The sequence below is a fragment of the Suncus etruscus genome, chromosome 11 (assembly GCF_024139225.1).
Source record: "Suncus etruscus isolate mSunEtr1 chromosome 11, mSunEtr1.pri.cur, whole genome shotgun sequence".
NCBI classification, from domain to species: Eukaryota; Metazoa; Chordata; class Mammalia; order Eulipotyphla; family Soricidae; genus Suncus; species Suncus etruscus.
In genome coordinates, this window is record NC_064858.1 from 56,858,382 (window position 1) to 56,876,163 (window position 17,782).

Here is a 17,782-nt window from a genome sequence, read left to right on the forward strand (position 1 = left end):
ATATCAAATTAGACTACTATTAATTCCAGACAAATATGGAAAACCACGATTTATCTACATTTGGGGGGGGTTTGGGCCACACCTGGTGATGTTCAGGGGTTACTTCTGGCTATATGCTCAGAAATTACTCCTGGCTGGGGGACCAAATGGGACTCGGGGTTAGCGTGTGCAAGGCAGTTGCCCTACCGCTTATGCTTCAGCCCTGTCTTAGCTATACATTTAAAGATGTCTCTTGTTATTTCCCTCCTCCAACTTTCTGTTTTTCTCACCTTGAGAAGCAAACCTGCCCACATCTGGGAGGGATCTGTTGTTGCTAAAGAGGGGGTTGCCTCGAGGGCAGGGGAAGGATAGATTGGGAGAGATTCTGGAGGAGAGAGGAGAGATATTTCAGCAAGAGAGGTGGCTGGCAGAGAGAGGTTTGAATGCAGGGCTATTTATGGAGCAGGCTTAAAAGGTTTAAAAAGCTTAGGAGCCACACATGGTGGCTTGGGTCTTAATAAAGCTGATGTCTCCTGAAACCTGACTGCCTGTGGATCATTTCCTCATGGCTATCCTGAATCCTGATATGTGGGTTGGTACCATCAAGGATTTTATATTTAATATTTAATTCAACATCTCTGTTGCCAGTAGGATTATACAAGATATTGTGCGTGTGTAATATATCTTCATGGGGGTAAGAGATGGTATCTTTTTGTATGCTATTAATAATGGTTTCTCTTGCACATAATTACAGCACCATACATAATCAACCTATGTATCCTTCCTCTCCCAAGGCTCCCCAAATTCCTCCCAAGCCTTTTGAACTCAATTTCATGAGTCAGTTCCATCACAATATTACCTTTGGACCTTTGTTATTATTGTGCTACATAATTTTAAGTCCCATAAACGAGAGGGGATCTGTCCATATCTATTCCTTTTCATCTGACTGACTTCACTCACATGATATCCTCTAGTTCCATCCATGTTGTTGCAAATTGCCTGAAATTGGTGTCTTAATAAAGGAGAATGGCGGCAATGGGAATGGAGAGAGGAGTATAGATTTGGGGGAAATGGAAGAGGAGAAATCAATGACATGGTTATTGAGTGAATGTGGGGTAGGAAACAAGAAGTAATGGGTGACTTCTGGACTTGAGGGTTTGGGAAAATGGTCTTGCTACTTTTCATATCTGGTGGAGGTATTGATGAAAAGAGCAGTGTTTTCAGAGAAGGGGACATTCTTCTTGGCCACTTTGAGTCTATGTGTCAATGAGATAGCCAAGGATAGATTTCATACTGGTGGTTGATCTGGAAACTGGAAGAGAGGTCTGAGTCAAAGACATGCATCTGGCAACATCTAAAGCAATTGGGAAAGAATGCAATCATTTAGAGTAGTTGTGTAAATAACAAGGCCTGGATACAGGCCTTGGGAAATCCAATTTAACAGGTTGATTCTGGTGTTACAATTTGTATTAATTTAGCCACAAAAAAGTGTTATTTGTTAGTGATACTCGTGAGTATCAGTGTAGTAAATGTTGGCTAAAGAGGAGTGATTATTTTACACTGACTTCTCACCACTGATTATGATGTCAGCTTTAGGGGATGAACATTGCAGCTGTTTAGGAATATAGAATATCTCAGATACTTGGTATATTCTGTGTATGTGTTTGTGCATATACATGAATTGTAGAGATGTCATTGTATCTAAATAAGCTGAGTATTTTTGAATTAATAAATACTTGAGTTTTAAAAAGAAATAAAGAATAGCAAATGCAAAAAAATCTATAGAGACATTTGGCCTCATTTTTTCCAAGAAAACCCAACCTCAGATGAGTGCATGTCATTAGTCCAGTAATACAGTTGGTCAGATGGCAACCCCACTGAGAGAAGCTGAAATTGTCTTGTGATTACTTGGAGCCCTTAGCCACCTGGAAATATAAATTTCCCCACCAATCTCAGAGATATGATTTCAGGTTCAAGAAGAAAGCCTAAAATCAGCCGTAGGTTAGCAGAGTGTCCAATGCTCATTTAGTAACTATAAAAAGAAGGAAGAAATTTCTTATTTTTATTGAACAACTTACTTTTACCCTTGTCATTGTCAGGAGAACCTTGCAAAATATGTTTTACCATCCCTATTTTGTAGGAGAGGAAACAGGTTCATGTGTCAATGTGTTCAGTTATTCTTCAGTAGTGAATGTTAAAAATAGGCTTAACCATTTTCTTGCTAATATTTTCTGTATCTTGAATTTGAATATGTAAATAAACATTTCTCCAAAGAATAAACCAACAGTGGAATTAATTCCATGAGAAAAAAAATGTATTCGCCTTAATGTCATCAGTTGTACAAACTTTCTTCATGAGAGTTCTGTCTCCCTTCTTTGCTCAGTGAGTGATCTTAGTCAAGGCTCCTGATCCCTCTGTGTTTAATTCCTTGTCTTTTATCAGTAAGATGATTAATAATGCTACCTCAGAGCTGAAAGTGTGTGAAAACCCATCTAGCATCACATATGCACTATGGACCTGATCCTAATTACAGAATGTTATTTGTTTATCTCCCCGAGTCTCATTTAAGTTCTCAGCTAGAAATGAATCTCTCATTTTATTCCCAGAATTTTAGGATCTTTCTTTGTTTTCTTAACAGCATTATGTTAGAAAGTGAGACCAGGGAATTTTCTAAAGGGATATAAGCCCAGGTCAAGTAGTTGGCCTTATTTGACCAACATCATGCTCATTAAATGGAAATATTCAACATATTTTGTCTCAGACTTTTGTTCATGACTCTTCTCACTATATGGCATGACCTCTCCTGGATAAGAAGACTGCCTGCATCCATGCATTCTCCAGTCTTGTCCTTATATGCTACCTGGAACAATAGGCCTGCCATCAACATTTTCATTTTAAAGGCTCCTTCCAATCCTACCTTTCTGGTTCCCTATCATTCCCTGGTCTTTGTAGCTGAATTCATTGTCTAGGAAGAGGATGTTTCCAATATAATTTAAAAAATTTACTCTATTTTGCTTTTGGGTTTTTTGCCAGTATCTTTTTTTAATAATATATTAACTTAAGCACCATGATTACAAACATATGTGTAGTTGGGTTTCAGTTATAAAAAAGAATATGTAAAGTTCTGTCAGTACCTTGTATATCTTAGATATTAGCCCCTTATCTGATTGGTATTGGGTGACTAGTTTATCCCATTTTGTGGGTGGCTTTTATATCCTAGTCACTATTTCCTTTGAGGTATAGAATCTTCTCAGCTTAATATAGTCCCATCTGTTTATCTCCACTTCCACTTGTTTGAAGAGTGATGTTTCTTCCTTGAAGATGTCTGTAGTCTCAATGTCATGGAGTATTTTACCTACATATTTTCTATATACCTTATAGTTCCAGGTCTGATACCACAGTCTTTAATCCCTTTGGACTTTACCTTTGTGCATGGTGTTAGATGGAAGTCTGAGCTAGTTTTTTTGCATGTGGCTGAGCAGTTGTCCCAACACCACTTGTTGAAGAAGCTTTCTTTGCTTGATTTTGCAGTTCTTGCCCCTTTATCAAAGATTAATTGATTGTATGTCTGGGGAATATTCTCTGAATACTCAAGTCTATTCCATTGATCTGAGGGTCTGTCTTTGTTTTAATACCATGTTGTTTTAATGACTGTTGCTTTGTAATACAATTTAAGTTGGGGAAAGTGATGCCTCCCATTTTTTCCCTAAGGGTTGCTCTAGCTATTTGTGGGTATTTATTGTTCCAAATGAATTTTAAGGATATTTGATCCACTTCTATAAAGAATGTCCTAGGTATCCTTAGAGGAATTGCATACAATGCTTTGGGGAGTATTGCTATTTAAATTATGTTAATCCTCAATCCATGACAGAGTATGTGTCTCCATTTTCTTGTGTCCTTTCACTTCTGGAAGCAGTGTTGTTTAAGTTTTCTTTGTATAGGTACTTCACATCTTTAGTTAAGTTGACTCCAAGGTATTTGACTTTGTGTGGCACTAATGTGAATGGATTTTTTTTTTATATTTAAACAACTTTATTACATACGTGATTGTGTTTGGGTTTCAGTCATGTAAAGAACACCACCCATCACCAGTGCAACTTTCCCATCACCAATGTCCCTAATCTCCCTCCTCTCCACCCAACCCCCGCCTGTAGTCTAGACAGGTTTTCTATTTCCCTTGTACATTCTCGTTATTAGGATAGTTCGAAATTACTCTGGATAAAACAAGAGCCAATTGTGTGGAAGGCAAGTGACTTAGCTGGTACTAGTTTTCTGCCTGTCTCTTTCTTCAGTGATCACAGAGAAAACACTAAATTCAAATTCTAGTGCAAAACAGCTTATAGCAATTCATATGTTCCCTTAAGCAACAACAGAAGTGGTTCCTGAACACAGAGTATACCTGAATACCAGCTATGGTTCAGTCTCTCCCTTCCCTCATTAAGAAGCAAAGAAAAGCAGAGAGGAAGGAATGGGGAAGATAGTAGAGGGGAGGAAGAGAGAGAGAAAGAGAAAGAAAGAAAGAAAGAAAGAAAGAAAGAAAGAAAGAAAGAAAGAAAGAAAGAAAGAAAGAAAGAAAGAAACGAAGAAAGAAAGAAGAAAGAAATAAAAATAAAGAAAGAGAAAGAAAGAAAGAAAAAAGTGAGAAAGAAAGAAAGAAAGAAAGAGAAAGAAAGAGAAAAAGAAGAAAGAAAGAAAGAGAGAAAGAAATATATAAAGATAGAAGAAAGTAAGTAAAGAAAGAGAAAGAAAAAAGAAAGAACAAAGAAAGAAAGAAAGAAAAAAGAAAAAAGAAAGAAAAAAAGAAAGAAAGAAAGAAAAAAGAAAGAAAGAAAGAAAGAAAGAAGAAAGAAAGAAAGAAAGAAAGAAAAAGAAAAAGAGGGAAAAAGAAGAGAGAGAAAGAAAGAAAGAAAGAAAGAAAAGAAAGAAAAAGAAAAAAGAAAGAGAAAGAAGAAAGAAGAAAGAAAAGAAAGAAAGAAAAAGAAAGAAAAGAAAGAAAAAGAAAGAAAGAAAGAAAGAAGAAAGAAAGAAAGAAAGAAAGAAAGAAGAGGTGAAGAGAGAGAGAGAGAAGGAAAGAGAGAAGAGAGAGAAAGAAAGAAAGAAAGAAAGAAAAGAAAGAAAGAGAAAGAAGAAAGAGAGAAGAAAAGAAAGAAAGAAAGAAAGAAAAGAAAGAAAGAAAGAAAGAAAGAAAAAGAAAGAAAAAGAAAGAAAAAAGAAAAGAAAGAAAGAAAAAGAAAGAAAAAAGAAAGAAAGAAAGAAAGAAGAAAGAGAAAAATGGAGGGGAAAAGAAGGAAGGATGCATTTAGCAAAGTTTATCAGGAGAGAGCTTATCTAGCAAGAAAGAAAGCAAAAGGGAGTAAGTTGGGAGGGAGGGAGGGAGAAAGAGAGAGAGGAAGGGAGGGAAGAAGGAAGGGACGGAGGGAGACAGGGAGGGATGGAGGGAGACAGGGAGGGATGGAGGGAGACAGGGAGGAAGGGAGGGAGGGAGGGAGGGAGGGAGGGAGGGAGGAAGGAAGGAAGGAAGGAAGGAAGGAAGGAAGGAAGGAAGGAAGGAAGGAAGGAAGGAAGGAAGGAAGGAAGGAAGGAAGGAAGGAAGGAAGGAAGGAAGGAAGGAAGGAAGGAAGGAAGGAAGGAGTGATTTAGCAAAGCTTATCAGGAGAGAGCTGGTCTAGCATTATTTCCACTGCATCTCAGCACACACTCCTGAATAATCTCCTTCAAGGTAAAATTTAGATACTAGAAGTAACTTCTAGATATTAGTGTTATCTAGGCCTGAAAGGTCCCCCTTAATTTCCTATGTATTTTTTAGTTTTAGCTTTTATTGGGGGGGGCACACCCGGTGACGCTCAGGAATTACTCCTAGCTATGCACTCAGAAATTGCTCCTGGCTTGGAGGACCATATGGGACACTGGAGATTGAACCAAGGTTCTTCCTGGGTCAGCCACGTGCAAGGCAAACATCCTACCACTGCTCTATTGCTCTGGCCCCCAAATTTCAGCTTATTAATGATATTTTTTCTTCAAGGCTAGAAAATACTCATAATCTTCTTGTACTCATCAACTGCTAGGTAGTGATCTGCTAACTCCAAAGTTATGTCTCTGAACCACAACCACTTCTCACTGTGCTTTCTCTATTATCCTTCAATAATCCCCCCAAAAAAGTTCTATATTCTTGCATTCACCGCATTCTTGTTTTGTAATCCTACTGAAATCCTATGTTCACTTATTTTATTATGATGGCTACAATATTAGGTTTTCAAGGCAGGAATTATCATTTTTTATTATTGTGTAGCTCAAAGCACATCCGAGCTAGTTGCCTCATTATACACAATGACCCTTTCCCTGTACAAGGGTAGGTTAATGCATATGTAATGAATACTTGATAAATTATTAACCAAGTCATCTTAAGTTGATTTCCTTTTCCTGCTATTTTTTTAAAGAATGCCACCATCCTCTTTCAGATAGCCCAGTTCCCCAAACTATTTAACCTACCTCTTTTTTATTCTGAAAGAAAAATAATTACCCAACACACTCTTGTGAAATCTGTTTGCTTTTAGTGAATAAAGGAAAATATCTTGCAATTATACCTGGGGCTGCTGCAACCCCCCTGGATAGTATCACTCTCCCTGGAGGCATGATCACCTACTTTGGGAAAGAATAAGATAACCAAATCGGTGAAAATAGAACTGAATACAATGGTGAAAAATTTCCTAGAACAAGTTTCTGTAACAAACATGATTTTAAGTATATTTCCCTCATGAAAATAATAGAGACCCACACACAACTTTCCACATGACACTCCATACAAGACTGTAATGTAATGTGTCAAAGGTATAAAGTCAGACTCCAAATTGCAATAAGGTATTTCTTAGAAGGAAATATGAGAATTTGGAGATTTGAGGGTTGGAAGGCGCCTAGTTGCACATCCTCCTTAGGAGCTCCAGGAGTGTTTTTGGTCCAAGATTGAAGTTTGAATGACCACAGCCTGGGACTAGAGAATGTCAGAGGGGAGCTTTCCCATGACCCTGAAAATGGAAAGAGACATATGAAGAGGCTACCTATTTAATATTAAGTGCATTCCTATTTTAACTGATGTAGCTATCCATTACTCCACTTGACTAGGATGTTTCCTAGAGTAAGGATCTTTCCCGTCTTCTTTTCCTAGGATCTCATCAAATCATGTACTCTCTATATTCTAGTTACATTTGCTTTATATCTGTAGCCTAGTCTACTCTCCCTGAGTTTTCATTCACCTCTATAACTGCCTACAAGATATTTTCTCATAATCACCTTGAACGTAACTCTCAAAAACTCTACTTCCATGTCTCAACTACAAAAGCCCATTTCTTATTTGATGGGTTCTTCTAGGCAAATTATTTCAGGGATGAAATTTATATAGATATGAACACATTTGAGAATTGGGTGCTTGGATGAGGTAATGAGTTACCATATATTCTTTTCCTACCTGTGTCTTATGTTACTTTCCCTTATTAAGTTGTGGCATATTATAGCAAGGACTATGGTATGGGAAGTTTCTAGTATCAGTGTTTCTAGAATTTGTTTCTTTTTTAATATAATTTTTATTTTAATCATAGTGGCTTACATATCGTTCACAGTAATATTCCAGGTACATGTTAACATTGAATCAGGGGAATTCCCATCACCAAATTGTCCTCCCTCCACCTCCGTTCCCATCCTGCCTCCCATATCCTCCACCCTCACCCCAGGAGGTGCTAGAATGAGTAGTCCCCTCTGTGTCTAGTTTATTACTTAGTGATCTTATAACTGTTTGGTCTTGGTACCTCCATTACTTCCCCCTCTAATTGGGAGGCAGGACTAGATAGTTCAAGTTATGTGGTTTTGTTTGAGGAAGAGAAAAGTAATAACATGGGGTAAAAATCAACTATGCCGACAATAGGCAGAGTCCTTCTAGAGGCGCTCATCCTTGGTTTGAGAGACAAAGGGGAAAAAAGAAGGTGAAACACCACAACAGTTCAAAAAGAAGTATCAAATAAGATATCCAGTGAGCACTGCAGCAATAAAGATGCACCACATAATTGCCATGGTCTTGAGATAAAAAACATGACAGAGGGGCCGGGCGGTGGCGCTGGAGGTAAGGTGCCTGCCTTGCCTGCGCTAGCCTAGGACGGACCGCGGTTCGATCCCCCGGTGTCCCATATGGTCCCCCAAGAAGCCAGGAGCAACTTCTGAGCGCATAGCCAGGAGTAACCCCTGAGCGTCACAGGGTGTGGCCCAAAAACCAAAAAAAAAAACAAAACAAAACAAAACAAAAAAAAAACATGACAGAGCACAAAAAGGAAGAAGAGAAAAGAAGAAAGAAAAAGTAAATATATAAATAAAAAAGTGGACAACTACTTCAATATCCACCCCAAAACAAAGAAATCGACAAAACTAGATAAAAGAGAAAAAAAAAGATCATTTTTTGCTTGTTTTCTCTTTTTTTTTTCTCTCCTGCATATGCACAGTAAATATTGGGGTCATTCGAAAAGGGAATTCCCCTTGGCCTAAGAGATATAGGGTTTCTCCACCCTTGGAATATATTGTCATTGGATTATCCATAGACTCCTTTCAAGTTCATTTACTCTCCCCTTGGTGCTTTTGTGGTGTATGGAAGACTTTTGCTTCGATTTGGATGATAAAATCAGACCTCTATATCTGGAGATCTCAGTCTCTGCACAAGTCAAGGAGTGGAACTTATGATAAAGTCTTTCTTTGTGATTTTAGGAGTTCTGTTTCCTCCGTGTCATTTTAATCTGTCTTCTGTGTTAGGTGGTCTTGGCCCATGAGCTGAACCTTGGATGGAGTCTGGAATATTGTCTTTCATTATGTTTCCAGAAGACCCATTCAGTTGCAATTGCCTCAGTCAGGTCTCTGGAATTAAAGATCATGGTTGTTGTGCAGGTCGTAGAACAAACCCTAGACTAGGGCTTTCTTTTTGGTCCCAGAATACACACTGCCCGGTCATGATTCTATCAGCCAGTCATCTGTAGATCACATTCTTGGCTTTTGTACAGCCCAAAGTTTGACAAGTCTTCTGATTTTGTCTTATCATTAGTTGGTGAGGTAGGATAACCTGTTCTTATGTTGGTGTTCAAGCAGTTTTCAGGATGTCACGGATGGGATTTGGTTCCTGTAGCTGTTGTGAAGAACTGTGTCATTTCTATGTCTGGGATTCAGGGTTCAAGGCTGGACAGTCGGTGTCTAATATCCTGGAGTCTAAGATGGGTCCACATGACATATTTTTAAGGTGGGAGATGCCCCTGATTGTAAACAAGTATGAGTTCTTATCCCCAGTGGATAAAGGGTTTGTTTATATACGTGAGATTTCCCCTTCTTTAATGTGCCTTTGTATCCTAAGGCATGCTCTATAGTCTGGAGAAGGTTCCATGTGAGCTTGAGAAGAATGTGTATTCTGCTTTTTGGGGGTGGAGGGCCCTATATAAGTCTACCAGCTATAGATCTTCTAATTTTTTATTTAGGGCTCTTATTACTTTGCTATTTTTCTGCCTGCTGGATCTATCCAGTAGTGATAGTGGAGTATTGAGATCTCCTACTACTATCACATTTCAGTCGTTTAAATATGTCATTCCACTGTCTTCTTGCTTGAATTATTTCAAATGGGAGATCTCGTTTGATTCTTATGCCCCTTACTTTGTACTTGAGGGTTTTTTTTCTCCCTTATTGCTTTATGGAGTTCCTCTTTCTCTTTGTTTTTTGCCATTTGGATTACTATATGTCTTGGTGTTGGTTTATTAGGGTCTATTTTATTAGGGACTCTTTTCACTTCCTGGAATTGCATCGGAGCCTCTTTCCAGAGGGTTGGAAAGTTTTCTGCTATTATTTCCCTGACCACTTGTTCTTCCCCTTTCTCTATTTCCTCCCCTTCTGGTATACCTAAAATTCTTAGGTTATTTCTTTTGTCTTTGTTTATTAAGTACTGGACTTTCTCTTCCAGTGCTTTGTCTTTTATTTCCTTGTTGGCTTCCTGGTCGTTTTTTGATTGCAGTTTTTCTTTGAGTTGATCTATGCACTTCTCCAACTGTGAGATTCTACTCATACTGCTTTTTACATTGTTTATTATTTCCATAAATTCCATTTGTATGGAATCTCATATTCTGTAGTAGTTCTTCTCTAAGTTGGTTGATTTTTTCATCCATGATCTTCTTGTACTCGCTGGCTAGAGCTTCTTTCATTTTATTTACCATGATTTGCATTTCTTTTCTCATGGCTGTTTTTAGATCTTCATCTCTTGGATCTGTTCATTTTGGTGGACTTGGAAACTTGTTTGAGTTTCTTTCTGTATCTCCAGATGTTAGGGTCTTCCTTGGTTTACCCATATTTCTTTGCAATTCTTGGTGTTGCCTGGATTGGAGGGCCTTTCGATTGTAGCTTGCTTTTGCCACCTGTCTAGTTTGATATAGGTATTTCTGGCTTGTTTGGTATTTTGCGTGGGTGGGCAGGGCTTCCCTACCTTGTGCAGGTGGAAGAGATCAGGTGGGGGAGTGCTCTGATCGTTTGCAGGCTCAGCGTGGGTGGGCAGGACTCCCCTACCTGATGCAGATGGGAGAGACCAGGCGAAAGGTGCTCGGGCTGTTTGCAGGCTCTGCGTGGGTGGGTGGGGCTTTCCTACCTTGTGCAGGTGGGAGAGACCAGGCAGGGGGTGCTCGCATTCTAGAGTCTGTTTCTAAGAAGGTATTAATCTGACCTTGTTTAAAGAAATAAGGGATATTTTCTATGAATAATATCCATTTCTACTTTAGGTAATTGTCATGGTCCTTCTCAATTTCTCTTATGAATCTTCTATGGCTATTTTTTCAAGATTCTCTAAATGACCTGGTTATTTTTATTATTCCCAATATTTGAAAAGGTGATTTTATTGCAATATATTTGTAAACAATAATTAATAAAAGCAGTATAGTAATAAACAGCTCTGTATTTCTAAAAATATAATTTTCATTTTTCTTCATATTGGCACTTTCTCAATTGAAGTTATGTAGGAAAGAATACTTAATGAGGAAAACACTATTTAGAAACAGCATATTCTGTAGTGAAAAAGTAAAGTGATAGATGGGCTATATAATTAGCAGTCATTGTTTTCATTTTTCTTGGGTTAAGTTCAGTTCTTCCTTGAAAATCTGAAATAGATATTAAACATGCACATAATGTGAGTACACACACTAACCATGAACAAACATCCCCATTAAAAACGTTCGTTGTTCTAGAGAAACAAGTGAACTTTTTTCTTAATATTTTCAAAGTAGCTTCCAATAGTTCCAAATAATCTTAGTTTTAGTAGCATAATTTCCTCTTTGTTTTTGTCACTTTGCCTCCTAACAGTTAAAAATATTTTCAAATTAATAAAATTGAATAATTTTATTCAAAATTTTATTAATTTTGAATAATTTTATTTAGAATCGAATAATGTGAAAATATTTTCAAATTAAAAATATTTTCAAATTGAATAATTGATAAATAATTCCAAAATTATACATAGTAAATGTATATTCAAAGCCATGGGTTTATTTAAATATCAGTATGATCAACAAAAGTGACAAATAGATCAACCTCAGTTTAGTCTGAGTAATATTTAGTTTGACTTTGAATAAATTCCTTGTCTTATTCTCTCTTTCTTTCTTTTTTTTTTTTTTTTTTTTTTTTTTGGTTTTTGGGCCACACCCGGCAGTGCTCAGGAGTTACTCCTGGCTGTCTGCTCAGAAATAGCTCCTGGCAGGCTCAGGGGACCATATGGGACACTGGGATTCGAACCAACCACCTTTGGTCATGGATCGGCTGCTTGCAAGGCAAACACCGCTGTGCTATCTCTCCGGGCCCTTATTCTCTCTTTCTTATTAGATAAATGACAGGAAAGCCATGTGGGGGTCACAAGGCTAGTGTGAGAATAAAATGTAGTAATTAACAAAGGTACTTTCAGAATGACAGAGCACTACAGAGATAGTGAAATGACAGTTTTATGATTATTTTATTTTATTTCTAAATAATATTTTTATTTAAGCACCATGAATACATTCATGTTTGTAACAGTGCAACATTCCCACCAATAATGCCCCCCATCTCCATCATCCCACCTCTGCCTGTATTCAGTACAGGAATTCTACTTCTCTCAGTCATTATTATTGTCATGATAGTTGTTAATTATTTCTCTAACAGCATTCACCACACTTCATGATGAGCTTCCTATCATGAGCTGGTCCTTCCAGCTGTCATCTCTGTTGTCTCTGGCTATAATTACAGTAATGGCTGTTATTTTTCTTAAAACCCATAGATGAGTGAAATGATTCTGTGTCTGTCTTTCTTCCTCTGACTTATTTCACTCAGCATAGTAGTTTCCATGTCCACCCATGTATAGGAAAATTTCATAACTTCATCTCTCTTGAAGGCTGCATAGTATTCTATTGTGTAAATGTACCACAGTTTCTTTAGCCTTTCATCTCAATGGCATTCATATGAAGGGTATCTGTGTTGTTTCCAGATTCGGGGTATTGTAAATAGTGCAATAAATATAAGCATGCAGAGAGCATTTTGTGTTATTTTTTGTGTTCCTGGGGGCATTCTCACCAGCAGTGAATGAGAGTTCCTTTCTCCTCACATCCCCACCAGCACTGATTGTTCTTGTTCTTTGTGATGTGTGCCCAGTCTCTGTGGTGTGAGAAGATAACTCATTGTTGTTTTGAATTGCATCTCCTTGATGATTAGTGATGTAGAGCATTTTTTCATGTGCCTTTTAGCCATTTGTATTTTTCTTTTTTTTTTTTTTTTTTGGTTTTTGGGTCACACCTGGCAGCGCTCAGGGGTTACTACTGGCTTCACGCTCAGAAATCGCTCCTGGCAGGCTCGGTGAACCATATGGGATGCCGGTATTCAAACCAATGACCTTCTGCATGAAAGGCAAATGCCTTACGTCCATGATATCTCTCCAGCCCTGGCCATTTGTATTTCTTCTTTGAGGAAGTGTCTCTTCATTTCTTCTCTCGATTTTTAGATGGAGTTAAATTTTTTAATGTTTATGTTTTGTAGGAGCCCACACCCTGTGATGTTCAGGGGTTACTCTTGGCTATGCACTCAGAAATTACTCCTGGCTTGGAGGACCATATGGGATGCTGTGGGATCTAACCGCAATTCATCCTGGGCTAGTGCATGCAAGGCAAATGCCTTATGGTTTGCACCACCACTCCCACTCCAGAGTTAGATTTTTTTCTTGATAGGCTCTGTCAGTACTTTGTATACTTAGATATTAACCCTTATCTGATGAGTATTGGATGAATAGTTTCTCCCATTCTGTGAGTGCCTTAGTATCCTAGTTACTATTTTCTTTGAAGTGCAGAAGTTTTTCAGCTTAATGTAGCCCCATCTGTTTATCTTCACTTCTACTTGTTTGGAGAGTGAGAGTGCTGTTTCCTCTTTGAAGATGCCTTTATTCTCAATGTCATGCAGTGTTATACCTATGTGTTATTCTATATACCTTATGGTTCCCAGTCTGATATCAAGGTCTTTAATCCCTTTGGATTTTTACCTTCATGCATGGTGTTAAATGAAAGTTTGAGCTAGCTTTTTTACATGTGGCTGAGTAGTTGTCTCAACACCACTTATTGAAGAGGCTTTTCTTTGCTCAATTTTGCAGTTCTTGACCCTTTATCAACGATTAGTTGATTCTATGTCTGGGGAACATTCTCTGAATATTCAAGTCTATTTCCTTGATCTGAGGGTCTGTCTTTGTTCCAATACTATGCTCTTTTAATGACTTACTTTGTAATACAATTTAAAGTTGGGGAAAGTTATGCCTCCCATATTCTTTTCCCTAAGGGTTGTTCTAGCTATTCATGGGTGTTTATTGTTCCAAATAAATTTCAGGAATGTTTGATCCACTTTTTTGAAGAATGTCCTGGGTATCCTTAGAGGGATTGCATTAAATTTGTACAATGCTTTGGGGAGTATTGCCATTTTAATATGTCAATCCTCCCAATCCATGAACAGGGTATATGTCTCCATTTCCTTGTGTCCTCTTTTATTTCTTGAAGCAGTATTTTGTATTTTTATTTGTATAGTTCCTTTACGTCTTTAGTTAAGTTCATTCCAAGGTATTTGAGTTTGCTTGGCAGAACTGTCAATGTGTGTTTGTGGTGTGTGTGTGTGTGTGTGTGTGTGTGTGTGTGATGTTGAATGATTCTAAACAACAGTACTTTTATTTTTGCAGAAATGATAGTTACCCCACATTAGAATTTTAGTTGCCTCAATGCATACTCTAACTTGGCTCTTTCTACTCAACAAAATAAGCCATTTAAAACAAGCCCTGTGTGGGATATATCAATGTGTTCTCCTTAATGCTTTCCTATTTTCATGGGGAATCTACAGGATGATTTTCTTTCACTCAATTAATTTGTGTAAAGCTAGCACTTCTGGCAATTATACTCTGCTATGAACCAAGGTTTACTTGTGTCCATGTATGTCTCAGGTTATGTGACTCGGGTACATTCCTATTTTGTCTTTGTATATCGTGTTGCTTTTTCTCTCATAGGAAGGAGAAAGGATAAACAACAGGAATATAAAGTCTTGTAGGCAAATTAGCAGAATTTAAAGAATCATCTTATATTAAGGAATTCATATCTACCCAGTCATGAATGAGACAGGAAAGAAATGATACACATGTGTGTGGCATGCATGTGCATATGTACATATGAATGGACCCCTCATTTACAGGAACCTACTGTATTGGCTCCCAAGAGTCACTTCTACCTTTATAGGTTTCATATGATTTCACTTGAGTCAGGACATCCTTTTCCCACTCCATTAACTACTTTTTCGAATTGGGCAAATATTGGTTATCTGTGTCAGGCACTATGAAGTCCAGAGGATTCAGGTGTGAGTCTCAGATCGTCCAGTTGTAGGTGGTCTTTTTCCAAATCATAATATAAAATCTCATTTAAGCCTGAGTTTAGACTGAGCTGGATTATTTTCAGATTAATATCAGAGCATACCCCACCATTGTATATCTGTGACCTCACCCAGGAAACATATGCCATCACCAAAATGCCTGACAACATTGTGAATGATGCCATTTTGAATAATGTAATATCTAGAGGAGTCCTTATAAATCAAATACAATAATTACAAGCTTGGCAAGAGAACCCTGAATGAATATCGAAGAAGTGAATTTTATGGCACATAATCTGCAGTTTGATCAGAAGGATAGTTTAGTCCACCTGTCAACATTACTAAACTATAAAATATTAAGTGGCATACCACTTAATACCACAAAAGACCTTGAGTGAGAGGTATGGAAAAGCAATGAGGTAATTGCTAATCAATTATCTCTCTCTTCCTCCATCTCTTTCTCCCTTTCTTCTTCCCTCCCTCCATCTTTCCCTCCCTCCTTTTTTATCTTTTTTATCACTTTCTTCCTCCCTCCCTTTTTCCTTCTTTCTTTTTCTTTCTTTCTTTCTTATTTTCTTTCTTTCTTCTTTCTTTTTTCTTCCTCCCTTTCTTCCTTTCTTCTCTTTTCTTTTCTTTCTTCTTTCCTATTTTCTTTTTTCTTTCTTCCTTTCTTCCTTTTTCTTTTCTTCCTTCCTTCCTTCTTTCTTTCTTTTCTTTCTCTCTTCTTTTTTCTTTCTTTTCTTTCTTTCTCCTCCCTTCCTCTCCTCTTTCTTTCCTCCTCTTTCCTTTTCTTTCCTTTCCCCTTCTTTTTCCTTCCCTGTTTTAAGGCCCAGTGGCACTCAGGAGATCTCTTTCTGACTTTGTGTTTAGATGTTATTTGAGGAGGTATTCAGGGGACTGTGAAGACAAAGTGCCAGGAATTAGACCAAGATCACCTGCATGCAAGGCAGCCACCTTAGTTCCTATACTATATCTGATATCTTTCCCCTACCTACTTTCTCCTGGGAAAGGATTTTCATAGAAAATCTTCTCACTGGAGATATTCCTTTGGGGGTAAACCCAAGCCTGGGAGGTACTTATCAAAGTGTGAAGACTTAGTTTTATTTGCTCAATCCTCTGTTTATTAAAAACACCCCTAAAGCCTAAAGGTTTAGGACCAAAGAGCACTGTTTGAAAATTTTGCAGATGCAGTCCTAGACCTTATCTCATGTCTTTTTTATGTTTGTTTGTTTGTTTGTTTATTTTAAATCCCCTGTCTTTTAGTTTTGAAAACCTAAGTGATAACAATTTCCCAAGTCTGATTGCCAAGTATGACTAGTGCATTGTCTCCTGTGGAATATCACAAGCTCTTCTCCCCTTCTCACCCTTTACTTACCTATTCTTCATGAGCATCACACTCTGAAGAGTCCTTTTTTATTTCAATTGTGGGGCATATCAGCTATTTGCCAGTGAATTCCAAACATTCATCCCAATCTTTCCCCCAGTTAGCTTATTTATGTTTTGGTTCTCATGTCTATTCTACAAAGTGTTACTCTTTACCCATTGTACAAAGTAATGTATTTCTCCACAACTTCTCCTCTTGTAACTTTGTTCTCTTCAAACACCTTTTTGCCTGACTATATCCTGACTTTAAACTTTATTTGGCCAGTCTTTAAAAACTATTTTTGCCATTTCATGTAAGTGGGAAATGTATCTGATGTTCAAGATTGGCTTCGTAGTGTTAGACACACACTAGTTGAATGAATTCGTTGAATATGGATTTATGCACACTTAAGGTCCAGTTTATTGGTGAAGAATACCTCAAATCTTGAATTACATACCAGTCTGTGAATTCTAAATTCTAACTTGTTTAAACATGCAGAGACTTAGATATACTTTTTAATTCAGTCTCTTTTTTCTGTTTCAGTCCTCTGTAATAAATAGTGACATTATCTTTGTGAAGTTGCATGCCCCATGGGAGGTGCTTGGAAGATACGCAGAACAAATGAATGTAAGAATGCCTTTCAGGTAGGTATAAATATACCTCTTTCCCTCCCCATCTCTCTGCTGCCTCACTTTAAATCGAATTTATTCCTCTATCAGAGAAAATAAAGCTAAAATCTAGACAGAAAAGCTCATAAGGAGATGAATCCTTCAGATGCTTATGAAATAAAATATATTTTCATGGCCAATAATGACTTAATGACTTTCATGAAAATTTTCTATCTGATTCACTACTTATCAGGCATATATTTCAAGAACCAATGAGGAAAATTTTTCTCAAGTGGATTTTTTTTCTCTTTTCCCAACTAGCTTTAGATGTACTATACATTTCTTTATTGAACAGCTTGAGCATTATAAAAGGAGGGAGAAATTCTTGGTTCTTCAACACCAGACCCCTTAGAAAAGTATTAAAATGTGCTTCTAAATTTTTCTAAATTTGCTTCTAAATTTTATAAAAATATGATCTATCTATATTTTAACTATTATTAAACAATTAAATTTAGAAAATAAATACTATACAAATTCAAACATAGGCATTTAATCCCAGGATAATGAAAAAAATGCTTTGTATAGATTGTTTAGTTATATAAAAGAAGTATTTTGCCTTTACCTCAATTCTAAAGAGAATAATTAATTACTAAGTACTTTTAGTTTACAAGATCAAGTGACATAGGAGGAACTGGGCAAACTGCAGTGACAGTCTAAAATTAGTAAGATATGGAAAGCTATATAAATATATATGTATATATATAAAAGAAATATAAATAAACCACCTGCATACCATGAGACCTACATCTAGAATAGGACAATTTCCATTCATAGGCCATAATCCATCTCCTTGGTGCATTTTGTTTTCTTTGTCTAGTGACCTAAATGTCCTAATACAAAGTTAAAAATAGAAACTGAGATTTCT

At 37.2% G+C, this 17,782-nt stretch overlaps 1 protein-coding gene across 2 annotated transcripts in view; it reads left to right on the forward strand.

Annotated features, from left to right (window-relative positions):
• The window catches only part of ANO4 (anoctamin 4), a 388,617-nt gene that overhangs the window by 229,152 nt on the left and 141,683 nt on the right, over positions 1-17,782 (forward strand). For both annotated transcript variants that reach the window (XM_049782805.1, XM_049782803.1), the window contains exon 6: positions 16,793-16,893. In XM_049782805.1, the coding sequence (XP_049638762.1) occupies positions 16,793-16,893 (101 nt within the window). The remainder of the gene's footprint in view (positions 1-16,792; positions 16,894-17,782) is intronic.